At 53.4% G+C, this 26,720-nt stretch overlaps 2 protein-coding genes across 2 annotated transcripts in view; one reads left to right on the forward strand and one right to left on the reverse strand.

The window, feature by feature from the left end:
- Positions 1-2,851: 2,851 nt before the first annotated feature.
- LOC138991193 (ribosomal L1 domain-containing protein 1-like) lies at positions 2,852-4,685 on the reverse strand. The gene has a single exon (XM_070384473.1). The coding sequence runs from the start codon at positions 4,631-4,633 to the stop codon at positions 3,185-3,187; it is 1,449 nt and encodes a 482-aa protein (XP_070240574.1). The 5' UTR covers positions 4,634-4,685; the 3' UTR covers positions 2,852-3,184.
- Positions 4,686-5,641: 956 nt separating this feature from the next.
- Positions 5,642-26,720, forward strand: part of TNFRSF1B (TNF receptor superfamily member 1B) — a 35,350-nt gene continuing 14,271 nt past the window's right edge. Inside the window, exons 1-5 of the mRNA XM_070385273.1 lie at positions 5,642-5,801; positions 22,989-23,088; positions 25,201-25,329; positions 25,730-25,879; positions 26,308-26,401. Of these exons, the coding sequence (XP_070241374.1) occupies positions 5,724-5,801; positions 22,989-23,088; positions 25,201-25,329; positions 25,730-25,879; positions 26,308-26,401 (551 nt within the window). The 5' untranslated portion in view covers positions 5,642-5,723. The remainder of the gene's footprint in view (positions 5,802-22,988; positions 23,089-25,200; positions 25,330-25,729; positions 25,880-26,307; positions 26,402-26,720) is intronic.

Consider the following 26,720-nt stretch of genomic DNA (forward strand, 5'->3'; position numbering starts at 1 on the left):
GAGACTATTATTGCTTGTGTACTACTAAGCACCCAGAACCCCAGGTCTGGCACACAGCAGATGCCTGATCAAGATGATGATGTGAGTTGGAGCCTGTGGCTGGAAGGGCCTAAGGTGGCAGAGCTGGGATGAGACAGGGTGCATGGGTGGGAGCCAAGCTGCTCCAGTGTAGGGCGAAGGGGCAACAACCGTGGGCTCCAGGGAGAAAACCACCCTTGGGTCATCTCTGACCCATAGCACTTCCTGTGGGGAGGAGCCTTGGGCAGGAGAAGCCTGGAGACCACCACTCATGTAGGGGAAAAGGGGGATATGGTAAGCTATGGTCAGCAGGAGACTCAAGCATCTCTGGTGCTGGGGAGCTATGGCCAGAGCAATCAGTAAACAGGTCTCCTAGAAACCTGCAAGAGTGCCCCAAGAGAGAATGAGCCAGAAACTGCCTCCCAGAGGCCCCAGTGTGTTTATGTGTGGGGTGGTGGTGTTGGTGGTAATTCTAGCTGCCATGAAACACTGCGCCCTTTGCTTCCAAAACCTTTCTCCACAACACGCTTGGCAGGGTCAAGAGAGAAGTCGTTGGGTCCTCCCACTCCTAGGTAGGTTCCAGCCAGGGTTCAGTTAGACAAAGGGAGAAGCTCCACCCTAGATAAGAGACTGCAACTCTGTCAAGTCGCCAGGGCAGGATTGGACTCATCTGGTGACTTGCCTGGAAGTGCCTGGAAAAGCTCCAAGACTTGCCCAGGATTCCATGCAGAAAGAATAGGTCCCCAGAACAAACCTAAGAAGGAGTGAGACTTTCTCCTTAGACCCTCACCGGTTATCTGCCTATGCTCAGCTCCAGGCCCTGCTATCAAGCCCCTACTCCCACCCCACCCCCATTGTAGTGTTGTTGTTGTTGAGTCTCTAAGTTGTGTCCAACTCTTTGTGACCCCATGGACTGTAGCATGCCAGGCTTCCCTGTCTTTCAAAATCTCCCGGAGTTTGCCCAAATTCCTGTCCATTGAGTCGGTGATGCTATCTAACCATCTCATCATCTCATCCTCTGCTGCCCCTTCTCCTTTTCCCTCAATCTTTCCCAGCATCAGAGTCTTTTCCAATGAGTTAACTCTTCACATCAGGTGGCCAAAGTATTAGAGCAACAGTATTTCCAATAAGTATTCAGGATTGATTTCCTTGAGGTTTGACTGGTTTGTTCTTGCAGTCCAAGAGACTCTCAAGGATCTTCTCCAGCACCACAATTTGAAAGCATCAATTCTTCAGTGCTCAGCCTTCTTTAGGGTCCAACTGTCATGTCTGTGACATGACTACTAGAAAAACCACAGCTTTGACTATATGGACTTCTGTTGGCAAAATGATGTCTATGCTTTTTAATATGCTGCCTAGGTTTGTCATAGCTTTCTTTCCAAGGAGCAAGCATCTTTTAATTTCCATTGCAGTGGGATGATCTCAACAAACTACATCTCTCAGGTTCCTTTCCTAAATGGCTCCTATTTTAAATTTGGCCAATGGGAGGCACTGGTGGGTGACTGGAGGGTGAGAGGATGGGGGAAGCCAGGACCCTCTGCTCATGCCCTGTCTCTAACAGTGACTCTGTCTCTGCCATGTTCCCAGATGGCTCTAGATGCCCCAGCTCCTGGCTTTGGTAATGCCACTTTCGGCCCCAGAGATGGTGGTGGCTTCTTGTAGTTGCTAAGCTTGGAATAGTATCCCTTTCCCCTAATTCTTTTAATTTCTCTAACATCTTTATAACCAATTCCTCTGTATTAAGTACCTTGTATAGCCCAGCCTTAAGTTTCCTGGTGGCTCAGATGGCAAAGAACCCATGTTCAATGAAGGAGGCCTGGGTTCGATTCCTGGGTCAGGAAGATCCCCTGGAGAAGAGAATGGCAACCTACTCCAGTATTCTTGCCTGGAGAATTCCATGGACAGAGGAGTATGGCGAGCTACAGTGCACGGGGTCACAAAGAGTCGGACACGAGGGAGCGACTAACACTTTCACTTTCATAGGATCACTAGATAGAGGGTTTGCTTTCCTGTTGGGTTGGCTGTCATCCACCTCTTGGAGTCCAGCTGGTAGAGTTGAGTTGGAAGGTGGGATCCCTGGAGGTTGGGGTGGTGGTGGTGGTACTGCTCCCTGGCATGGGGAGCTGTTGGAGGGAATGAGTCAGGGGGACCCACTGGATTTGGGGTGTGCAGGGGACATCCACGGAGGTGTCACTACACTCCTGGTCTTGGCTCTCTCTCAGGGATAAGGAAGTCCTTCAAACTGCTCCCAGACAAGACTTGTAAGGGCCAGAAGAAATCTTCATGCCAGTTTTAGAGGCTGACCCTCTCTACAGAGTTAATGTTGTGGGCTATGCTAGCCTCGTCCTCAGCGTGGCCCATGTCTCAGAAATGTGTGGGAACCAGGTAATTTCCCAGTCTCCTGATCAGGAGGTGGGATTTTCCATCCCCCAAGGGTCACTTCCCAGTTTCTCACTCAATGCTTAGAAGCATCATCCTTACCATCCCTGGGGTTGGTGGCCAGAGCAGGGGGTCCCCTGTCTTGGGGCAGTCAGGGAAGAGAATAAAGTCCTGCCCACCCTGCCCCTGCCGAAATACCCTGTGTGCTAGGGGCAAGGACTCCTGGGGCTAGTGGAACTTTTTTGTCACTTAGGGCTGGTCCTGGTATTAGAAGCCCTGGCACTCAGAGTGGCAGCTAGAATGGATGCTCAGATGTAAACTCCAGGGAAACCAGCCTTTGTGGCCCTTGGCCTGGGCCAGGCCCCTCTGGGCCCCCACAGCTTCCTGGACAGTTTTCTGTCCCAGTCTCTGTTTTTTTTTTTTTTTTAATCTCATAGGCTTTATTCAAGTAAAACACCGACAAGATCTGGAATGCCAACAGTGTATCGTGAAACAAATGTGACACTTTAATAACAAAAAACACAACCACGAAGAAGCACTATACTTTCCCTCTATTACATTAGCAAATACACAGAAGAACAACAAAATAAATGGACCTACTTCCAACCACTGGTTCTCATACACCCATGAATATTTATCAGAATTACTTGCGGAGATATTAAAAAATATACTGAAGTCCAGGTAGGCCTCACTCTGAGTTTGCAGCAGGGGTCAGAGTCAGAACCCAGGTATTTTTTTTTACAAGCTCTTCGGATAGCTGAGTTTCCTGCTGGTTGAGTCTCTGATTTTAGGTTGACTGGGGTACTTTGGGTTTTTTGGGTCGCTGTGTCAGGGTACGGGGGGCTTTTTTCACAGAGCTACTAGCAGTGGTGAAGAACTTGGCCTCTGGCTTTTTGGGAGTCTGTCTTGGGTCTTTTTTCCCCAGGGAAGAGTTTCTTTCTTTCTCCACCTCTTCTTTGACTCTGGCCTTCTTCCCTGGGCCTTTCCCTGGGGTCTTGGGCTCCGCAGCTATTGGGGTCTCCAGGGCTGGGGAGGCCTTTCTCTTCTTCCCACGAGCTGTGTTGGGACCAGGACTCTTTTTCGGAGACTTCTTTCCTATTGCAGCCTTTTGTATCTTGGTGCTTCCTGCAGCTGGAGTTTCCTTCAATGGCACCAGCAATGGGATTTCATCTTCAGAATCATCTTGTGCTTTAGGAAGGGCGCTCACCCCACTGGTTTCCTCCTGGGGTGCAGGGTCCTGGGTTGGAACGCCCCCAGTTTTGGGGGCCACTGCATCGGTTGTTGGGGCAGGTTTGGCCTTTGCAGACTGCTTCAGAAGCTTCTTTTCTTTCTTCTCCTGCTGTCTTTTAAGAGCTCTTTCTGTCTTCTTCCGGCTTTTCTTTGATACCTTTTTCAACAGGTCTCGTGTGCGGAGTCCCTTGGCTTCACCCTGACTGCTGACAAAGGAAGAGAAGACAGGCAGGGAAACCGACCGCTCAGTCTTCACGAACAAGAGCTTCACGCTCTCCCACTTCTCTGGCAGTTTCTGCGAGAGACTTTTCGCAACAGCAACGACATTTTCAACGATATGCTGAATCGGCATCCCCGTGTGACCGATGCGGATAGTGCTGCAAGAGCCGCTCTTAGAGATGTTTAAGACAGTTCCCCCAATGCAGTCGTTGATCTCTCTAGATAAAGTCTTGGACTGAAGGTTTACAGATACTGGAACCTTCTTTCTGTTGTAGAAATGCCTCCCCAGATGTGAGGGCAAGAGCCGCCTGATTCTGGCATCTGTAATGAAGAAGTCAAAACTACCCAAGAGGCGGAGCTTGGCTTCATAGGCTTTATATTCCTTTTTTAAAGTTCGGAAGGGGATAATCTGAGAAATGGTTTTGATCCCATGGTTGTTTAGAAGCTTCTTATAATAACGTTCTGTCTGTTCAGAGCTTAAATTTGGTTCATCTTTGGTAAATAAACAAACGTCTGCTAAATCTGATCGAATACCATGAGGCAAAGACAATCTGACCCTCAGTTCTTTACTTGGAATTTTCCATAATACCACCATTAAAAAGAAATTTTCATTCTCATTCAGAAGTAATCCATTTGCGTTTTTCCTGGATCTGGAATGTGCCAACAGAGCCTCCACTGCCTTCTTAACCTGCTCTTCGTCCAGCTGCTCCGGGTCGGGCGGGGTCTCTGGAGTCGAAGCTGAAGTCTCGGGTGAGGTCGACTGTGGGTTAGAAGCAGAAGCCTCCATGTCGCCCTCACCGCGTGGAGACTCGCGTGCCGACCCGGGAACTCCCAGTCTCTGTTTACTCGTTTGCTACCAGGACTGGGGACTCAAGGAGGTCAGGGAAGGGCCAGGCTCACTCTGAGGAGGATATGAAGAATGTTTAAGGATAAACGAGCAGATGAAGAATAGAAGTAACAGCTAATATGCACACAGAGCTTACTAAGTTACTTAGATACTTACATTATAAATTTACATGCATATATAATATATATATAGTTGCTCAGTCCTGAGGGACTGTATGCAACCCCATGGACTGTAGCCTGCCAGGGTCCTTCTGTCCATGGAACAAGAATACCGCAGGAATACTGGAGTGGGTTGCCATTTCCTCTCTAGGGGATCTTCCTAACTCAGGGATTGAACCTGTGTCTCTTGCGTCTCCTGCATTGCCAGGCAGATTCTTTACCGCTGAGCCACGAGGGAAGTCCAATACATACTATAGTATGTTTACTCCATAACTTTCAATCTTCAGACTATCTCTTTGAGGTTAATGCAGAGATTCAGACTCAGGTGGGCCGACTCTAAAGTCTAAATGAGCGAATAATCTAGGACGCCCCTAGCTGAGCTCGTGTCAGTTTTGTGCGATATTTTCCCCCAATTGTGCCCCACTCCTCCACGAGAGTGGAGAGCCTGACGCGGGTGGGAGGGGTAGGTGGACGAGGGCAGGTCGGCAGGCAAAGCCTCGGGGCAACCACAAGCCTGGTAGGAGCCTGTCTCCCGTGAGGGTTTCCCGCGCCACCTCTGGGAAGCTTGATTCTAACAGGAGGGGATGTTAGAAGGAGATTGTAGGGTCTCGGCGGGCGGGGAGTGGCTGGCGCTGGAGGTCCGAACCCAGCGCCGAGGCGGGCAAACTCTGGTGAGTGTCCGGGCTGTGGTGCAGGGCGGCCGGCCGGGGGCGGGTGCAGGAGGAGGGCAAGGAGGTGTGTCCGCGCGCGGTCCCGCCCCCCGGCCTGTCTGGGGCCGCGCACCGGCTTTCGCTTTCAGTCAGAGGCGCCGAGGCAGCGGAGCGGGAGCGGACGCTCAAGGGCGCGAGGGCTTGGCCAACCCGCCCGCACCTATGGCGCCCACCGCCTTCTGGGCCGCGCTGGCGGTCGGTCTGCAGTTCTGGGCCGCGGGCCGCGCCGTGCCCGCCCAGGTAGGTGACTCGCGCGCCCCCGCGGGGGGCGGCATCCCACCCACCCCCGGGTTGGCGCGCGTCCCCCGCCCCCGGGGTGCCCTGACACAGGAGCTGGACTCCGGGCCGTGGAAACAGGATCAGACGCGCGCGCCTTTGGAGACCTTAAGGGGACCTCGGGTTTGTCACACGTGCGCCCGAGGTCCGAGGTCTGGAACTCTGGACACCGCGGTCGGGGATCGCACCCTGGTCCCTCCGTCAGCGCAGCCCAGGGCGTTGGTGGCCAGCCAGCGGGCTCTGGACAGATCCCAGACAGACTCTGGACCCCAGCTCCCGTTACCCCTGCGACCCCTGCCTTCCCCAGGGTGGGTTTGGGGTGAGGGTAGGCGGTGAACTGTACTGGGGCGCTGTCCCCACTGCAGATGCCCGGCACCTTCTTCAGAAGACTTCCTCCTCTTCTGGGCAATGCTTTTATTTTTTCTTAGAAATACTGGGGCTGTGCCTCTAAAAGAATAGGGCAGGTGTGCAGTAAGTGCCTAATAAGGGCACATTCAGACTATGGGCTGTCTTCCGAGACCTTTGCCCAGACCCCACTTCAGAGTCTGCCCTGTCAGGAAGATGCTGTCCTAGAGTTCCCCTGGTCTGACCTCCCTGAGGATCTGGGGACAAGGGTGGACTTCTGGGCTGGTTGTCAAGACTGACATGATCTCTAAGGGGCTCCAGGAAAACAGAGAGAGCAGAGACCTCAGAGCTGTTATTCAGTACTGACTGCACTCACCAGACAGCAAGGGAGAGTGTGCAGAGGACTGCTCCTCCTTTGCCCTTTGTGGCTGGTAAGACTGAATGGCTCCATTTTGCAGAGAAGGAAAACTGAGGCTCAGCAAACTCCTTGTATTTCATAGAAGGGCATGGGAGGGTGCTCTTCCCTTAAAAAGGACATCTCTTCCTTTCCCTTCTTGGCAAATGAGCAGGTGTGCCTTCATCCCTTCTCACGATCTTATGGATGGGTGTATACTGACCCGTCTGGACATCTTTACCAGGGAAGAAAGTAGGAGGTGGTATTGACTCATGTGAGGTGACTCACAGGCTAAGGCTAAAGATACCTTAGAGTCCAGTTCTCCAGGGCAGAGGATGGAGGCTGTCAGATCAGAACTGACTCACATTTGGTGTGGGGGCGGGTTGCTGCCCCAGAGATTGTTGTGTAAACAGAGGAGGTCAGGAGAGTCCCAACTCTGAGACCTGAGTATGGATGCCCATGGCTGTGGTCCCCAGCCTGCCTGCAGGGTACCAAGACTAGGGGCATTGTCTGCCTCACCAAAACTGGATCATGGGAGCTCCTGGGGGGAAAGGGCGTGGGGCTTCTCTTCCGGACAGTGGCCACTCTCCTGGAGTTGTTAGAGGGCTTTGCCTGAGTCTCTCGCTTCCCTCCCCTGTGACCTGCTCCCATATCAGCTTGTTCCCTCCTTCCCAGGATTGTCTCATCGCTGGGGCAACCATCCTCAAAGTAGAGCACCTCTCTCCTTGCCTGAGAAGCAAAAGGCCCCCAGTAGCCAAGGCAGAAACTGCTCTCCCCTCCACCCGACCTGCTGCCCCTGTGTCTCAGGCCAGGGCGAGTGAGGCATCTGGGTATTTCATGGTCGTTGTGTATCTTCACACTCCATGCTGTCCCCTCTCCATGGTAACCCCTACCCCATCCTTCAGGGTCTTTTACACATTTCCCCCTATCCCTATCCCAAAGCCTTTACTGAGTTTCCCAGTTGAATTTGATGAACTGCTTTTAGAACTCCCAGCCCTTCATCTCCCTTGCGGAGAGACGTCATTCTATTTTTTAATCTGGTGTTTTATCCACCTCAGTAGATGGAATGTTCCTTGAGGACAGGTTCTGTGCAATCTTTCTCCTTATTATTAGCACCACCACAACACCTTTTTTTCGAATACCCACTGAGTGCCAGGTACTAGGCTTTGAATTTAATTGCAGAATCTTGCTGAAACCTTCCTTATAGCAGCTCCTAAAAGGGGGTCTTCCCATTTAGAGATGTGGAAACTGAGTCTCCGAGAGGTTATGGCATTTCCCAGGATTGTAGAACTGGAGGGTAGGGGGTGAGGGGATTTGAATACAGGTCTCTCTGATTCCAAAGCCCTTCTCACTCTACTCTCCCTGTGCCTGTGTCCCCCTCCTGCCCCCAGTCGGGTCCCTGGCACTCAGTGATGTCCAATTATATTGGGTGTAACAGAGGGAGTTGCAGAAAGAGCCCCAAGGAGACTTGAACTGACTGCAAGTGCAGGAGAATCACTTTGCCAGCTGGGTTTTTGCTTCCTTTAAAAGCTGTATATGCCAGCTGGTGTGAAATGCATCATTCATTCATCTAGTCACTCATTCATTCAACAAAGAAATGCCAGTAAAGCTGACAGGTTAGGTGGGTGATTGGTGCCGACTGATGGGGGTGGGCAGGACCCCAGCTGTCTAGCTTTCTGTTGTTGCTGGGAGGGGGCTGAGGGGACCTCTACCTGCTGGGTGACCTACCTTCCCCTGGAAGTCCTGAGGCTGAGGGGTCTCTGTTTGCCTTATTATTATTATTATTATTATTTGCTTGGGGCCAGCTTGAATTAGGGGAGAGGTTGGGGGCCCCCAGTTTGGCCTAGAGATATCAGCCTTTGGTGGCGATGGGTGATCCAGGGTACCTGCTGTCCTAGGATGTCCCTTTGCCCTTGTCTGAGATCCCAGAGGGGAACCTGCTTGCTGGCTGAGGATGCGGCCCTCACTGGTCCTGGGGCCTGGCCCAGTGGCTCCTGGAACACTCTTCTTTTCCAGGGCTGGGAGACATTTACGGTCTTGACCATCAGGGCTTCCTGGAGGAGTAACCAAGAAGAATGGAGGGGGAGAGTTGTACTGCCATCCGTTGGGTGTTTGCGTGTGTGTTACCTTCAGCTCTACATATCAGCTTGGTTCTAGCTTTATACAATGCTGGCTGCTTTTCTGTTGTTCAAATGTGTGACACACACACCTGCCTGAAGCCCTTGGCACTGGCTTCCCCTTTACCTTGAATGCTTCCAGTGTTCCCCTGTGGTCTCATTCCCGCACTTCCTTCTGCTCAAATGAATTCTTCTCAGGGGTGCCTTTTCTGGCCAACTTACACACAAACTCCCCTCCAGATACTCTCGCTCCCATAATCTGCTTTGTTTTTTTATATAACACTCCTGGCCTATTAAATTTCTTTCACTTGCATTGTGTCTTTCTACTCGAATGTTAAGTCAGGTGTGGGCAGGGACTTGTTCACTACTGTAGACTCATAGCCTAGAAGAGGATTTCTCATTCTCAGTGCTCTTGACATTTAGGCTAGGTGGTTCTATGGGAGTTGTCCTCTGAGTTTTAGGATGTTTAGCAACGTCCTTGACCTCTACCCTCTAGATGCCAGCAGCACTCACCCTTCAGTTGTGACAGTTGGAAATATTCCGATAGGGTTTCCCTGGTGGTCCAGTGGTTAAGACTGCGCTTACACTGCAGGAGGCGCAGGTCTGATCCCTGGCGGGGTGACTTTTGCCTGCTGTGAGGCTCAGCCAAAAAAAGAAAAAAAAATGTCTCCAGATACTGCAAAATGTCCCCTGGGGGAGAAATTACCCCAGTTGAGAATCACTGGCTTAGAACACTGGCTGACATGTAATTAGTGCTAAAAAATATTGACTTAATGTCCGAAAATATTCCTCTGACCTTTGTAATGACCCTGTGTTTTGAATGAGATGGCTGAGTTTGAAGAGCCAGTGGTGGCAGGCGGGGCTGGGCTCCAGTTCGTCTCCTCTCTGGGGTGATTCTCTGGGCTTTTCCTCTGCTAGGTCTGCTGAGGCTAGCAGTGCTCTCCCCAAAGTGCTCACCCGCCCACATCCCCCTCTCGGCTCGTGACAGGGCCACCCACTGGCAGTGACTCAGGAACCCAGGAAGCATGTGATTTGCCCGGAAGCAAGCAGGGAGGGAAGGCAGGGGTTTAGGATAGAGAGAGGGGTGCTACCAAGGGAAACAGGAACAAAGCAGAGATGCTGTGACTCCTGCTTCCAGACATCCCATCAGGCCCCACGAAAGCAATATTGATGACTTAGCAGAAGGGCCCCGGCCTCAGAGGTGGACAGACCTTGGCTCACCCGTTACTTTGCTGTTTATAGACTGTGTGACCTTGACGTATCTGTCCATCTATGGATGCCTGCCTTTGTATTCCCATCTGTAAAATGGGAATGATCCCCCACCTCTCTGGCTGGTTGTCAGGATTAAAAAGTGCTTTCTAAGTTGTGCAGCCCATTGGCAGTTGTTAGAGCATCTGTGGCTTTGCTGGACCTGGGAGTCCCCGTGGAGTCAGATTCCCAGGATCCCGTGGTAGGGATGGCAGACCTCCATGTGCCCAGAGCTCCTGCCCAGAAAGAACAGTTTCCCTCCTGCCCGCCTTCTAGCTATGCTTCCTGCTCAAGACCCCCTTCCTGGGGCTCCTCACACCACCTGCCCAACTGCCTGGCCTCAGGAGCCCGGTGTGTGGCAAATGCTATGGGGTCAGGAAATCCTCCCCACCCCCTACTCCTTTCAGTGAGTGACAGGTGCTGGATCTCATTTGAGGGTGAACAAGGGGGACATGGGGCATAGAATAGGGGAGTCTTATAACCTTGCTGCGGAGAGGATGCAGAAGGCCTCGACTTTCTCACCATCAGCAAGATGGGCATGGGATGACTCCAGACTGCCTTTAAAATCTCTTCCATCTCTGACCTCTGCAATCTGGAAGATTCTGTTTACTTGTAACCCTGAGAATGGGAAGCCCTGTGAAGGCTCTTCTACGGTCATGCTGTCCACGACTGCCATTCTCCAAGTGGCTTCTGAGGTAGCAGGGCCCTGATAAAGGAGCACTGGCCTGGGGGCCAGGAGACCAGAGTTTCCATCTGTGCACTGAAGTACCAGCTCACTATGTGACCTTGATCGGGTTACTTAGCCTCTCTGGGCCTAAGCACCCCTATCTCTATAAAACCTAACAGCACTGATCCTAACACACTCTTGGAGTGCTGGAGAAGCATCAGCTTTGTGCTTGACACAGGCCACAGACTGGGGGTGAGGAGGTTTAAGAGTTTTCCCAGGAAGGAGAGTTCTTCCCTCCCCACCATTAATATCTCTGCTTCTCAATCTCTCTTCTTGCTGACCTCAATCCCACTTGCTTTGGCTGGAATGATTTCCCTGACTCAGGCCGCAGTAGCATCAAGGCTGCTGGTCAGCTTGCAGCCAAGACAAGATGCACAACCCTCAGGCAGAGTAGGCTTCACGGGTTTCTCACCTCCCTACCCCTTACGACCTAGTTAGCCCCTCTTAATGTTCAGGCACTTCGGGGATGAAAGTCTGTGCCGTGGGCATCACTGTGGACCTGCTGCCTGGGAACCTGCAGGTAAAGGGAAGCCTTGAGTGGGGAGAGGGCATTCCTTGCAGAAGCCTTTGTCCTTGCGATGCCTCTGCACAGCCACCCCCCGGCTCTGAGTTCCCAGACTTTGGGCATGAGCACCCCTCTGCTGAGATGCCAATTGTGGGGTTGGGACTCTGGAGCCCACAGTTTCCACCGTGTCACGTCGTGAGGTCACAGGTGGTGGTGACATCACTGTGGTTTGGGGCTCTCGAGGTGCGTGCACAGGAAGAGGAAGTGTCTGTTCACGGAGAGGGGTTTGCAGGAGTTGATTTCCGACTGCCCCAAGTTTGAGCAATGCTGGGGGAGGTGGTTGGGGCAGGGCAGCTGTCCAGGAGGCCCCAGCTCTGTCTCTGCCCTGGTGTTGATCGTGTCAGATCGCCCGACCTCTCAGCTTCTGTGTCCTCTTTGCAGGGGAGGAGGGCTTGGAACAGGCTGCATCTCGGTTGTTGCCTGCGGAGGTTGAGGATCACAAAACCACCTTGTGTTACTAGAACAAGACCTGTTAGCTAGCCCATGAGGCTGCAGAGCTCACCTCCCTGGCCCCGGGCAGACCAGCTACCCTCCTACTCTTGGGAGCAGACACTGAGTGGGCATGTGTGGGAACAGTTGGCAGCCCAGGGTGACTTCGAGGGACACAGGTGGATCCCTTTGGCCAGCAAATTGCTGGTCCGTCCCCGGCTTCGGAGCCGGGACCCTAGGTTGATTTAGTGCTCTGACTGAAGATGGGGCAGAAATCCCCAGGGACTTTTGTTTTCCTCTGCCGTCCAGACAGCAGCCCACCTGTCTGTTTCCATCTGAGCCCGGCCCTGTGGTGGGTATGGCTGATGTGGCCACAGGTTCAGGGAATTGAGTGGGCTGGAGGGTGAGAGTGGCTCCGGGAGGGAGTTGGGGCAGGGAGGCTGTGGACAGGCATCTTCCAGGCATTCACAGAAAACCTTCTCCAGTGCCGTTCAGGAGAGATGCCCGAGACTGTGGAAGTGAGCAGAGCGTGAAGCCCGGAGTGGGGGTCCTGGGCCCAGCCGTGGCTTGGCCTCCAGTTTCAGAGGGCTTGGCCAGTTCTCTTCTCCTCTCCGACCCTCAGCGGAGACCAGCACACCTGGCTCAATCCCACTCTAGAGTCCTTCAGTGCTGATGGATGGGGACTGTTAGATGGGGAAGAGGGGAGATGGTGGGGAGGGTCGGTGACTTTGGGCAGGAGGTGGCCTGCCACTCTGGCTTCCGTTAGGCTCCTGCTCAAATCCAAGGTCTGGACTTGACAATGACTCTTGAGGAAGGGCCCCAGCATGTGGCTTCAGTTAGCAGGACCCCTGCCAGCATCCAGGGCACCCCTCCCTGCCCTCTCCTGCCGACCCAGAGTCCTGCGTCTGTCTATCACGCATGCGCAGAGGCTCCAGGTTCATTCAGGTTGTCCCTGGTGAGCCTGTCCCCTCCTGCTCTGCATTCACAAGCCCCCAGTCCTGCTGCTTCCTGTCCTGTCCTCCTGGCTCTCTCAAGCCCCCATCTCCCACCTCATGTCATGATCCCCATCCTCTCTCCCCTCCTCCATCACCCCATGTCTTCCTGACCTGGCCCCTTGGTCCCTCCCATCTTTTCTTGTCACCTTCCTGACTCTGTCCCCCACATTCCTCTTCCTGCAGTGACCACATGGGATCTTTCTAAAAGCTGAGCCCTGGAGGGTGGGCAAGATTGGGCTGAGTGGATAGTTGGAGGATGGATAGCAGGGAACAGTGGCTAGACCATCCTCAATTAAGCAACAGCCTTGTTAGACTCAGTGATGGTACTTGAGGCTATAAACTCGTGGTGGTTTAGTCACTTAGTCGTGTCCAACTCTTGTGACTCCCATGAACTATAACCCACCAGCCTCCTCTGTCCATGAGATTTCCCAAGCAAGAATACTGGAGTGGGTTGCCGTTTCCTTCTTCAGGGGATCTTCCTGACCCAGGTATCAAACCTGCATCTCCTTTCTTGAAGGCGAATGCTTTATTGCTGAGCCACTAGGGAAGCCCGAGGCTATAGGCTATTCAGGATCAATTGTACAAAATTTAAAAATTTAAACATTGTATCAGCTATAATTTTTGGAGTATTTACTAAGCACTTTACATGTGTTATCTCATTTAATTTTCACAGATGTCCCTTGAGGTATATACTGAGGTTTTTAAGCCTCATTTATTGGGGAAAAAAAAGCAAAACACCTTTGATGCTTCCCTCCAGTAAGGAGTCTGGATTCAAAGTCAGGCATCCTTATCCCAGTGTCCATGCTTTCAGCTACCACATTCACTTTGAATCAGGAGTTGAGGCAACTGGGAGCCACCGAGAGTTTTTGGGTAAGGGAGTGACCAGAGCAGAGGGTGTATTAGGAAGATCACTCAGGCCTCAAGGGAAGGACAGGCTGTTACTATAGTTTAGGCAAGAACTCTGGGCTGATGGAGTGGCAGCAGAACAGGAAGGAAGAATCGAAGTCTTCAGGGAGGAGGTGGGCTTTGGGTTGGACTAAGACCTAGGGTGGAGGCCGAGGACTGGGGAGGAAGGGGAGCTGGCCCTCCCCACCTCATCCTGCAACATGAGGCCTCTCTGGCCTTAACCGTTCCCCTGAAACCTGACTGTGGACCACGTCAGCCCCCTGTGTTCCTGGAGCTCTCGTGGTCAGCCCCAGGTGAGCCTGGCTTCAGTCACGGTGGCCGTCGCTGGGGTGGCCCTAAGCCTGGGTAGGGCTGGCCTGAGCATCTCCGGTATGAAATATGATGAGCCCCACCATTGGCAGAGGGGCAGGACTTCTGGGGGCCTGCTTTGCTTGCCTCTGCTGCCAGGACCTCGGGACCTTCTCCCTGGTTTGGTTTTCCTCTCTGTGGTGAGGTGGGGAGAAAAGGGACCCGCCCCTCTGTCACTTCCCTTTGACGACTGGGAGAGTACAGTGAACCCTGAGCTAGGACTGACGGCCAGTGGGTGCTTCGTTGGTGCCAGGCAAGGGTCTAGTGCATCATTTGCCCCCAGTGACGTTTGTCCTTGAGGCCACCAGGGGAGGGGTCATCAGTATCATCCCCATTTGATAGGAAAGTCAGTCAAGGCACAGAAGTTAGGCTCTGGGCTCAGGCTCTCAGCTCACTAGAGGCAGAGCCAAGAGTCCACCCCAGATGGCTCCCTCCAAGCCCAGCTTAAACTACCACCTGGATGTCACAGTGGTTGCAGCAGCCATGAGGGGCTCTGCCAGCCTGAGGACGCCACCCTCTCTCTCTACATATATGCCCATTTCCTGCCCAGTTCTCATGCTGTAGCCCCAGCTCATTTCAGCTAATGGGAAACGAAAACTTTTGCTTCTGTTAAACAATTCAGCATCTATTAGGTCCACCCTTCCCCACCCCGCCACTGTGGGCTGTGCGCCGGGCTGGGCGTAGAGCCATGAGTAATAAAAACCTAACGAGTAATGCTCAGTTTTTACTGCTGCTGGGCACAGTGCTGAGCACTCCACACGCCTTGGCCCAGTGAATCATAACAGTCCCATGAGGTGGGCACTGCTTTTGTTCCCATTTCAGAGATGGTGAAACTGAGGCTGGTGAGTGACAGGGCTGGGACAGAAATCTGATATGTTGCTCAGAGCTCACACTAGAGGGTGCAGACACAGTGGGAAGATACAGGGAAACAAATAATTTAACCAAGAAGTGGTCTGGGCAGTAGAGAGATAAACCCAGGTTGTCACTGGAGCCCTCAGGGAACCTCTGACCCCCAGAGAAGGTTTCCTTGAGAATCTGATAGTGGAGAGGACTTTTTTTTTTCCTGGAGTGTCAATTTTACTTTACAATTTTGAGGAAAAGCATTATTTTCACATTAAAACTAATCTATAGCTAACACAGTGCTGTAAATCAACTGTTCTCCAATAAAAAATTTAAAAAACCAAAAAACAAACATATATATTATGGCATGACATAGAAAAGTTTCATGGTAAAACATAAGACTTAAAAATTTCATCTTGTTAGAGCCAGCATATTTGAACCCCTTCCTTAGATTACTTTTCTTTCTTTTCCATCAAGGTATCCTTTGGTGGAAAAGTCTGAGTAGTGTTGATATAGTAGGCTTGGCAGTTAAAGAGACCTGATTTCTAGGCCTGACTAGTGGAGAGGACTCTTGAAAGAAGCCCAAGAGTTGGCCCTGCACTGGGGGTGGGCAGGATCCTGGGGCAGAGGGAGCAGCAGGAAGGGGCATGGAAGACGGGGAGGGAGCCAGAGGGGACAGTGCGGGGTGAAGACTGGGTGGGAGATATTGTCATGGCCTGGGCAGTGACCCCCAGACACCAGGCTGAGAACATTGAGCTCGGGCCAGACTTGGCGTAGGAAGGTGACATCGGGTCTGTCTGGAAAGCCTGGGGACCAAGAAAGAGTAAGGAGGTTGTAGGTGGCAGAGAGATGCTGAAGGCGGGGCTGAGAGAGATTGAGGAGGTGATATGGCCTGTCCTGGGGGGTGTGTGTTGGGGGGATGGAAAGGGTTGGGGGTGCTTTCTGCAACTAGACTGAGGGTTCCTTAGAGGCAGGGACCACACCCTGGTATCTTTCTACCCTGGTGCTTAGCACAAAGCGTGGCCCCAAGAACCGGATACCAGCCTGGGCTTCCTGTCTGCCCCCAGCTCACTTCTAACGCGACATCACAGGCAGTGGGCCAGGAGTGGGATGTGTCACCCGTGGCCGCCGCCTGTGATGTGGTCGGTCCTCCTGACGCAGGTGCCCCGTGTCTCCGTGACGGCAGACGAGCCTCCACCGCCTGGCTCCGGCGTCACCGCCCTGTAGGCTGCACCCCGAAGTCCGCGGGGCTCCTGAGCATCCCCTAAGATCTAGGCCCAAATGGCTCTGCCGTGTCTCACTGTGCATCGAGGCCCCCAGGGACCTGCCATGGAAATGATATGGTTTCTTTATTGGTTGAAACCGGCTTCCATCTGTGCGCGGATCCCTGGGTCCTGGGGCAGATACTTCCTCTGTTCCCCAGGCTGTGCTGTCTGCCCTGGGACCCTGGAGACCCTTTTGCCTTGCTCACTGTGTGTTCTCTGGAGAGTCACTCTCCCTCTCTGGGCCCCTCCTCTGTAAAATGAGGCAGCAAGAGAAGATGCCGGGGCTCAGACTTCTGAGGACACTGAGGGAGGTGTGGCTGAGACTAGCTCCTGTCTGCTTCTTCTTAGCTGCATGGTCCCAGACATGGTATCAAATCTCTGGAAGCCTCTGTTTCTGCATCTCTAAAATGGGGTGATGCTGACCTCATTGTGTTGGTTCAGAGATTAAATAGTGCCTGGGAATGTCCCCAGCACTGTCTGCACACAGTAGGTGTTTCTCCTGGGTCTGAACAGCCTCTTGTTCTTCCTGCTCTGTGAAAAAGAGAAGTTTTGAGGGGCATGTGCTACTCTGCAAGCCTGAAGCTTCCTCCGTGGCTTCCTCCCCCATCACGTCCTCTTCCTGGTCTCACTGTGCCCAGGGATGCTCCCGGGGGAGGCTGGGAGTCAGACCCCTTCGCAAGGGTACTGGCATTTAGGGTGAGGGGGGGTCCTCCAGAAATCAAGAAGGCTTGGAGACCCCCACAATGCTGCATCAGTATGCTGGCAGGAAGGGCCGAGTGTCTGTAGATTTTGTGCTTTCAGATGACACAGTCTTGGTGGCAGCCTCTTCTTCCTCTTCCCCAAGGCCTGTCCTTCTCTGCCTTCCCCTCTCACAGTCTATTTATAAATAGGAGAAGGAGCTGGGGGCCCCCACCTTGGGGTGCCTACAGAGTCTTGTTCAGGGAGCAGGGAGGCAGGAAGTCAGCTGGTACAGGGTTGCCCAGTTCCCCAAAAGAGCGCGCTGACTCAGGCTCCAGAATCAGAGGGACCTGCCTGGTGCCCTGGCCCTGATGTTGCTGGGTGGGCCACAGTGCACTGCCCGTCTTGCCCTGGTCTCCCTCCTCAGGCCCGGCTAGCTGCCATTTCTGGTCCTCTAGGGTGAGAGTGGGAAGGAGTAGGGAGGGGAGGGAGCAGAGTGGAGAGAATTCATGCCTCACTCACCAGCTAAGTCTGGTCCTTCTCTAGCTTCGCCCTCCTGCACACCTCTGTAGCTCGCCTCCTTTCAAGGACTCACAGCCACATCCCTGTCCCTTAGCCTGGACACTGTCCTCTGGCCACTTAATGGGCCCCTGGGCTTTGGCCACTTGCCCAAACTCTTTATTTTGGGGTCCCCTCACTGCTCCAGGTGAGGTCCTCTTGAGTAATGGCCCTTGGAGGCCACCTACATCGAGCCTGCCTTCTCCTCCCTCTGCCCCAAGGAGGCTCACTCCACTGTCCCACAGCTGACCTGCCATGGTCTCCTGATCTTAGGCTTCTTGAGGAATGGGCCAGGGCCAGCCTGAGGGTGACCACAAAATTCCAAGGGTCACAGGTCTACTTCCCCAGACTTCCCTTCTAGGAGGGAAGGAAGCCCACATGGGCTGCCCAGCGCTTCCCCCGAACTGGGTAGCCTGCTTCCAACAACTTGTCCTTGCCTTGCCTGATCTCAGCTGAAACCAAGGCAGAGAGTGCCCACTTCCAACATGCCATCTGACACAAGTCCACACTGTGTGCAGACCCTGAGAGTTTCCCCTGGGTCTCCTGGGAGTCTGGGAGAAGATGATGGACCCCAGTTAAGACCCCCTGACCTGTATGCCTATGATAATCCAGGGAGGAGGAGACAGGCAAGGTGTTATGTCAGCATTTTACAGATGACAGTGTTGAGGCTCAGAGAGAGTAAGTGATGCTCCTAGGACCAGCTCATGCATCCAGACCCTCTGAACTGAGGCCACTATTACTCCTGTGATGCTAGGTGTCTGTGTGCCTGGGAGGATGGACATCTCCAACTCCCCTCCTTCCAGAGGCCACATGCTCAAGCTGTCCTCACCTGGGAGAGAGTTTGAGGACAGAGCTGGGCTGGGAAGCCCACCTCCCAGCCCTCAGTCTTGCCTGATATCCCAGCCCCTACATCCCAGATCGTTCAGTTTTTCCATCTCTCACATGGATGGCCCACCCACCCACCCCATCCTCCTGAGGTCTTGGGAAGAGGCTGAGCTTTTTGACACCCATCTTTAAGAAAGCAGAGCTAGGGCTTCCCTGTGGCTCAATGGTAAAGAATCCGCCTGCCAATGCAGGAGACATGGGCTCGATCCCTGGTCTAGGAAGATTCCACATGCCTCAGAGTAACTAAGCTTGTGTGTCATAACTAGTGAGCCTGTGCTCTAGAGTCCGGGAGCCGCAACTGCTGAGCCCACATGCTGCATCTGCTGAAGCCCGAGGGCCCTAGAACCCGTGATCTGCAACAAGAGAAGCCACTGCAATAAGAAGCCCACATACCACATCTAGAGAGTGGTCCCTGCTTGCCACACTAGAGGAAAAAGCTTGTGTAGCAACAAAGACCCTGCATAGCCAAAAATAAATAAAAAGTTAAAAAAAAAAAAGCCAGAGCTGGAAAGAGCTTAGAACTTCAACTAGGCCACACAGCCGTTTTACAGATGAGCAAACTGAGGCACAGAGAAACCTGTTACCACCCAGAGTAGGGGAGCTGCCTGAGTGGGGGAGGGAATACCTTTGGGGTGGGCCCTGTGGCAGGGAGGGTTAAGATCCAGTCTTCCTGGGGTGGGGAAGAAACACATGGCTGGAAGTTAAGAGACCTCTTTGAGGCTCAGTTTTCTCATCCGTGGCTTGGGAATAATAATAGTACTGACCTCACAGCGCTGGGCTGAGGAGTCAGAAGGACAGCTCTGCACGAGGCAGACTTTCAGGACCAGGTGCTGCTGTATCTGTCTCCTAGCGCCCTCGCCCCGTCCACCGTCGTCTTGCTGCCTGGCCCCCTGGCTGTGCATGGAACACACGGAGCACGTCCTCGCTGGAGCCCCTCGTCTCGCCTTGCTTTTCCCTTCTCCTTAGCTCCTGCTACCACTTCCCATTTTCCTCCGTGCATGTCTGTGTCTCCCCCACTAGAGCCCAACTTCCTGGGGCAGGGACTTGCATGTGTTTGATGCTGAGTGCCCGCCACCTAGAACCACCTGTGTGCCATGTGCTTGTTGAACGAATGAACGTTTCCTCCTTGGCTCATGTCTTTCTCCACCACTAAATGGGAGGTTGTCTGAGATGATCTCTAAGGTTCCAGCTCAGTCCATCCTGAGCTGCTGTGCCTCCATCCTGCCCCCACTTCTGGGTCCTGTTCCCCTCATCATTGGCTCCCACGTGTCCCTCTAGCACCTGGCAGAACCGTGGATTAGCGGGGCCAGCCCTCCCTGCTCACAGACTCTTACCTTTGAGCGTTTGGTGGCCTTGCTCCTGCTTGCTCCTGAGAGATCAGAAGCCCGGTGACTCAGGCAGGTCTGAGCAGTGCCCAGTCTCAGATGCTGGAGGTCCCTGCCTGCTGCCGGAGACTGGCTCTTCTGAGGTTCCTGCGTGGTCACCTGGGAAACCAGCTCAGAGCTGAAGTCAGAGGATGTTGGGCTGAAGCTGAGGGAGGTTCCCTGCACTGGTGTGTGTGTGTGAGAGAGAGAAAGAGAAGGACTGAGAGAGAGAGAGTGCCCATGTGAGCCAGCGCCCACATGAGCCAGCGCCCACGTGAGCCAGTGCTTCAGGCTCTGCTCAGCATGAAGGTGGATGAACAGGAGCTGGTGGCACGGTGGTGACTCAGGGCAGAGGGCAGATCCCGGGAGCTGGCTCCTTCAGCTGTCCTGAGGAGGGGACCAAAGATTTCTCCAGTGGGACCACAGCAAGGGTCACATCGGATCTCCACCTCTCCCCTCCCAAACCTCAGACATGTGACTGCATCTCCCTGAGCTGTGAAATGGGCACACACCTGCTAAAGGGTGGGAGTGGGATCTTAAAAAGTGCCTGCAGCCAGGCCTGACAAATAGTTCCCAATGAGTATCCAGTTTTTTCATGTCAAAAAGCTGAGAACCTGGAGGAGTGATGGAGGCACATGGTGGGAGAGGGTTTGGGTGGTGCTTGGAGTCTTGGGTCTGTGTCCAGGAAAGCGGAGCTTGGGCCCCCCAAGAGAAGGGAGGCAGGTTGGGGGTGGCGGGCATGTGGCCTTGGGTGCATCACTTCACCTCTGGAGCATCTGTGAAGTGTTGGGGAGGAGTCTCTCTGTGGGTGGAGCATGTGCAGTTGCTCCTGGGACGTAGAGGAGATGGAGCTGCAGACCCCGATGTGAAGCTGCTCTGAGGCCTGAGGTGGATGGAGTGTGGGCCCTAATGGCCCCTTGTGCACAGTCCTGCCACCAGCCAGGCCCTGGCATTTCCTTTGGGAAACCCCGGGAGGTGGGTTTGCTTCTGTCTCCATTTTCCCATCTGTGAAATGGGTACAATCAGATGTGCCTTACACATTGGATGTTAGATTCATCCTTCTTTTCTTCCTTCTCGTTCTCCTTCCTCCTTCCTTCCTTCCCTCTATCATCATCTCTCCCTCTCTTATCTATCTATCCATCATCCCTCCATCCATCATCCATTCATCATCTGTCTTCTCCAATCTCCCCCTAAACACACACACACACACACACACACACACACACACACACACACACGGTCACAGGTCACCCACCTGTTAAATGGGTGGTTGATCCTCATCAGTGAGGTCCAGGTTTTTACTCGGGGACACAGTATTTTGAAAGGTCAGGTCTGCTAAGCATGCTGAGTGAATCCAGTACTAGCCAATTCATTTCCTCATTTTAAAATGTCAATCAGGCTCTCCTGTGTGTGGATGTTGTGTGGCTCTGAGCCTCCCCAACCCTAGACAAAAGAACTGGAAGCTTGCATAGCCCTAAGTTTCCCAGAGGCTGCTCACCATGTTCTGGGGGCCTCCAAGGACCCTCAGCTTTTACAGCTGCTTTGCTGACCTGAGGCCCAACTTGCAGGGCTGTGCTTTGGCCTGGCCTCTGCTCTAGTGAGCAGGGCAATGGAGGGAGTGACCTTTTGTCCCGCTCTGCAAGGGGCTTTCTGTTCCTCATTGTTTAGCCATGACATGGCAGTAATTTTTTTTTTTTTTTTGTCCAAGAGGATAAACAGGCGTCAAGATGACTTAAAGGAGAGCTGACCTCCTCTGCCCGCTCAGGCTGGAGTCAGAGAGGCAAGAGGAAGTGTAGGGAAAATCTTTCATAGCAAGATTCAGACAGGAAAAGACCTGGGATGAGAGGCCTCAGGGAGGCCACTCTGGGCAGTGACCTGGGGGCCCAGGGGGTCCAGCTGCCTGCTTTTGTCCCGGAACCCTTGCCCTGTGGGTGGAGAGAGAGACCAGACTTGGCCGCAGCAGGGCCCTTTCCCGTCAGATCCTCTGGGCCCTGACAGGAAATCCTCCCCCAGGGAGGGCAGGCCTCCCTGGGCTGCATCTTGGGGAGGAGTCCTTCCCCTCTAGAAGCTGCAGGGCCTGTGGCTCTCAGGGCCTGCAGGGGTGAGGGGCTCCCCTAGTTACACTGAAAGTACTTGTAGGGAGGAAGCCCACTGGGTGCAGGGTCCTTGAGACCTGTGCCCACCCCCATGGGGGACGGGGCTGGAGGGAAGGAGCTGTGGCTCCTCCCTTTCTCATGGGGGAGGCTGCTGCCTGGGGTGTTCAGTCTGAGCCGGAAGAACAGCAGGCTGCAGTGAGGGGTATGGCGGGGACAGACCAGCCCTCCCATTCCATGCAGTGAATGCACAGGTGAATGTTGGAGTGAAGAGGGCTGCGGGCAGCACAATTCTGTGGTTTTGGGGCTCTCGCAGCCTTTGATCACTGCTCTCCGCCCTGACCCACCCCCGGTCATCTTGCTCCAGCCTGTGTGCCAGTCAGGTTTGCTCAGCTGTGGAGCATCAGAATCACTTGGGCAGGTTTTCTTTTTTTTTTCACAGTACAGCTTTCTGGGTCCACCCCTGGGTGCTGACCCTTTGTTGGGGAGGGAGTTGGCATTATAATAGACCCTTCCAAGGTGCTTTGGAAACATGCAGTGCCATGCAGTCCCCCAGCCACCTCTAATAAGTGGGAGGAGCCCTGAGAAGGAGCTTTGCTTCAGGACCAAACAGGAAAGGGAGAAGCACCAGGACTCTGTGTGTGTGTGTGTGTGTGTGCGCGCACACACACACGTATGGGTATACACACGTGTACGCACAGGCATCAGAGCAGGCTGGGAGGACAAGAAGGTACCTCATTTCAGCCCAATGAGATGATTGCCAGAAGGGGGCATATTCAGTGTTTAAAGAGAGCCCAGAGCAGGAGGAACCTGAATCAGCCTGGGGGAGTCAGGGAAGGCTTCCCGGAGGAGGCAGTACTCAGCTGGAAGGGCGAAGGGATGATTACCAGGTGCAGGAAGAAAGAGGGCAGAACCTAGGCATGGGCACTTTGTGCTGAGCTCTGTGATTCCTTGGAGAAGGAAATGGCAACCCACTCCAGTATTCTTGACTGGAGAATCCCGTGGACAGGGGAGCCTGGTGGGCTACAGTCCATGCAGTTGCAGAAGAGTGGGACACAACTGAACGACTGAGCACTATGGTTCTCTGTGACCGAGGCCACCACCTTCTGGGAGGCTTCAGAGCCTCACATCTGCCGAGTGTAGGGTTAGGAGCCAGCCCCACCCTCTGGCCAGCTGCCTTGGTGTCTCTGCCTGCAGACATGAGTGTGCTACGCTGAGTGGGGTGAAGGGGAGGTTAAAGAAGGCATCTCTTTTACCTTTATCTGCCCCCCTCACCAAAGGGAGAAGTCCCCACATGGATAGAACTCCAGGAGGGAGAAAGGCAAACACTTGCCGGGCACAGATGGGGATGTGGGAGTCCACGCTGATGTCTGTCCTTCCCTTCCTCCTTCCAGGCTGTGTTTACCCCCTACATCCCAGAGCCTGGAAGCTCATGCCGGCAGCAAGAATACTACAACCACAAGATCCAGATGTGCTGCAGCAAATGTCCACCAGGTAAGGGGTGGCCGCTGGGGCCCTAGCCCTCAGCCTGGCTGGGTCCCTGGGTGCCGGTGCCCTGAAGAGAGTCAGTGTGTTCGGGGCTTAGGGGGTTAGGGTCATGGCCCTAGACTCTTACTGAGCTCCCTCTGGTTCCATGAATCGACCCCCATGATCGCTCTTGCTTCTGGGCCATTGCACATGTCGTTCTCTCTGCCTTCCCTGGGTGTGCTCCCATTGATCTTTTAGACCTCTGATGGCCCCCTACTTCAGGAAGCTTGCCCACACTGCCTGGCCAGATTGGGCTCTACTTTTGAGCTCCCACTGGCCCTTGGCAGCCCCCATGGCAGCAGCTCTTTTTACACTGTGATCATGGCCTGGGTCTCCTCTATAGCCCCCACTGTGCACTACTTAGAACAGGGACTGTGTGGCTTGTTCTTTGCTGAATCCCCAGCACCTGGCGCAACACCTGACACATAGAGGTGCTCAGTGCATATTTGATTAAATCAGTGACTGCTGCCCATTTCATAGGTGGTGGACCTGAGGCCTAATCCCAGTTGAGAGAGCCAGGCAGCCCAACTCTGAGGGCTGTCCATCTACTCGTTTGTTTATATATTCATTCCTGTAATGTTTATAAAGCATCTGCTAAGTGTCAGGCACTGAATGCTGGGAACATGACAGAGAGCAGGGCAGGCAAAGTCCTCACCCTCATGGATTTTGCATTCTAACAAGAGCATAAGGCAGATAAACCAATAGAGGAGATAGACGTGTGGTCTGTGAAGGAAACGAGAGGGGAGGGCAGATGGAGGCAGAGTGGGACATGCTGGTCATGGAAGACCTTTCTGAGGAGCTGACTTGTGGGCAGAGATGTGCAGGAGGTGAGTCATGCAGATATACAGGGGGACAGAGGCCCTGAGGTGTTAGCTTGTTTGGTGCACATGGAGAACAGGCAGGCCAGTGTGTGGCCCCAAGTGAGTTAGCAGGGACCATGGTAAGGAGTTTAGATTTTATTCTGCAAGATCTAGAAAGCCATGGGAGAGCTTTGAGCCACTAGCTTGAGATGTGGGCAGGCACAAATGCACCTTTCACCATGGCCATTTTAAGAGATCCCAGGGAAGTGACTTTTCTTTCTTCTATTAACTGGCAAGGTCTCTGTAAGAAGGCACTCGAATAGCACAACAGTGAAGGTGCAGGATAGGAATGGGGCTCAGAAGAGAAACTTCTTCACGGTTTGCCTGGGTGTTCTCAATCCCCAGGCACATCTTCTTTGAGGCCCCCAGGAGTCCCATGGCCTCATCCTTGATAGAATACCAGGGATGGCTGCTGCTGCCTTTTTTTTTTTTTTTTAACCTTTCTCAGATGAAGAATTTCAGCCAATTATAAAGAAGAAAAGATAAGACTTCCCTGGTGGTCCAGTGGTTAAGACTTTGCCTTCTAATGCAGGGGTTGTGAGTTCCATCCCTGATCAGGAAGCTAAGACCCCACATGCCTTGTGGCCAAAAAGCAAAGCATGAAACAGAAGCAATATTGAACAAATTCAATAAAGACTTTAAGAATGGTCCACATCAAAAAAAAAATTTTTTTTAATAAGAACTGGTAAACCAGTTCTTACTAAAGTGTTATTGACTGATAATCAGCAGTTCCAATGGTGGAATTCCAGGCACCTGAAAAGAGCAGAAAAGGAAGGGTTAGTCACTTAGTCATGTCCAACTCTTTGTGACCCCATGGGCTATAGCCCACCAGGCTCCTCTGTCTATGGAATTCTCCAGGCAAAAATACTGGAGTGAGTAGCCATTGCCTTCTCCAGGGAATCTTCCCAACCCAGGGATCAAATCTGAATTTCCTGCATTGCAGGCAAGACTCTTTACCATCTAAGCCACCAGGCAAGCCCTAGAAAAGAGCAGAGGGGAAGATATTTTAGGAGCACTTCAGGGTTCAGAGATGGAGTGATGGCTGGCACACGCTAGATGGGAGATGATGCAGGAGTTGAAACTCTTATCAAAGAGCTTCCCAACCAGGCCTCAGAACTCTGGGGCTCTGGAGGACAGAGGATGAGCCTGGGTCCTGTCAGAAGCCACCCCCTGCCCCACTGCCCTCCTCCACCGAGACTCCTGGCCTTCACTTTTTCAGGCTACCGTGTACAGTCTTTATGCAACACGACCTTGGACACCATATGTGCCTCCTGTGAGAGCAGCACATACACCCAGCTCTGGAACTTGGTCACCGCATGCTTTAGCTGTAACTCGCGCTGCAGCTCTGGTGAGTCGGCTCAGAGTAAGGGGTGGGCCCGGGCATCCTCTCCTGGCCTCTTTGCCCTTGAGCTGGCTGGGCTTATTCTAGACCTTTGTTTTCATGCCCAAGGGCACATGTACAGTATAGCACGTCACTGTTTCTCGTCTTCAATAGCTCCTTGGGGCAGGCAGGCCAAGAGCAGCAGTGGGGGAACGGTGCCCGTTGTTAGAGTTGAGGACATTGTGCCTGAGAAAGTAGGTGTGCTTGTTCATACTGTGACGGAGACTCTGTGGCCAGCAGTCTTTATGCCCCATCTCGAGGCCGGTGCAGAGGTCTGCTGTCTGTGGGTGGTAGGGCTGGGTGGAAAGACAGAGTGGGCGTGGCCGGTGGAGGGAGGCGTGACCCTCGGCCGTCTTCTCCTTTCTAGACCAGGTGGAAACTCAAGCCTGCACAACGAAACAGAATCGCATCTGCACCTGCAAGCCAGGCTGGTACTGCACCCTGGGGAGGCAGGAGGGCTGCCGGCTGTGCGTGGCGCTGCGCAAATGCGGCCCTGGCTTCGGCGTGGCCAAACCAGGTATGGGGCCAGGGCCAGAGGTCCTTGGGGTACCCCCTTGGGTCTCTCCTTCCTAGGAACATCATCAGGGCGGCCGGTTACCCATCTGTCCACTTGTCCCAATTCATTCTTCCCTCCAGCCTTCCTGATCAGGCACCTCCTGTGTGCTAGGCCCTGGGGATCCAAAAATGATCAAATTAAGCCCCAAGCTCCTGGAAAGTCAGGTGGTACCCCAGGAAGACAAAGTCACTAGAATTAGTTAAGGACAGACCACCCAGGGGTGTGTGTGTGTATGTGTGTGTGTGTGTGTGTGTGGTGTGAAGGGGTGGAGGTGCAGACAGAATCTCTTGCCTCCTCAAACCTCCCCGGGGCTCCATTTCCCTTAGGGCCAAGGCCCACCTTTTCCATGGCATATCTGAATTGGTGACAGTTTCCAATTTTTTGTGAAGGAACTGCAACAACAAACGTGATATGCGCTCCCTGTGGCCCGGGGACATTCTCAGATACAACATCATACACTGATACCTGCAAGCCCCACCGGAAGTGAGTGGTTGCATCCTCTGGTTCTGGAGGAGCAGGGAGGGGCTGTTCCCGGGGTGATCCTGAGGCTTCCAGCACAGATCATCTGGGCCACAGTGCCTGGGATCTCCCCAGTTACTTCCTTGGGAGGAGGCATTGCCGAGCCTGCTCCAATGTTAGGACTGGTTTATCTGACAGTGGGCGGGTGGGTCCCTGAACAGCCTGGTGAACTGGAGTTTTGTCCTAGAAGTCAGGGGTGGGGAGCATGGGGATAGGTTTGGTGGGGACAGGAAGGGACAGTCTTGAAAGCGGGTGTGGCATGCAAACTCCCTCCCCTATCCCA

This window comes from Bos mutus, chromosome 16 (assembly GCF_027580195.1).
Source record: "Bos mutus isolate GX-2022 chromosome 16, NWIPB_WYAK_1.1, whole genome shotgun sequence".
NCBI classification, from domain to species: Eukaryota; Metazoa; Chordata; class Mammalia; order Artiodactyla; family Bovidae; genus Bos; species Bos mutus.

What these genes read in the sequence shown, in the direction of transcription:
- LOC138991193 (XM_070384473.1), bottom strand. Translation starts at nt 4,633, where the DNA reads ATGGAGGCTTCTGCTTCTAACCCACAGTCGACCTCACCCGAGACTTCA.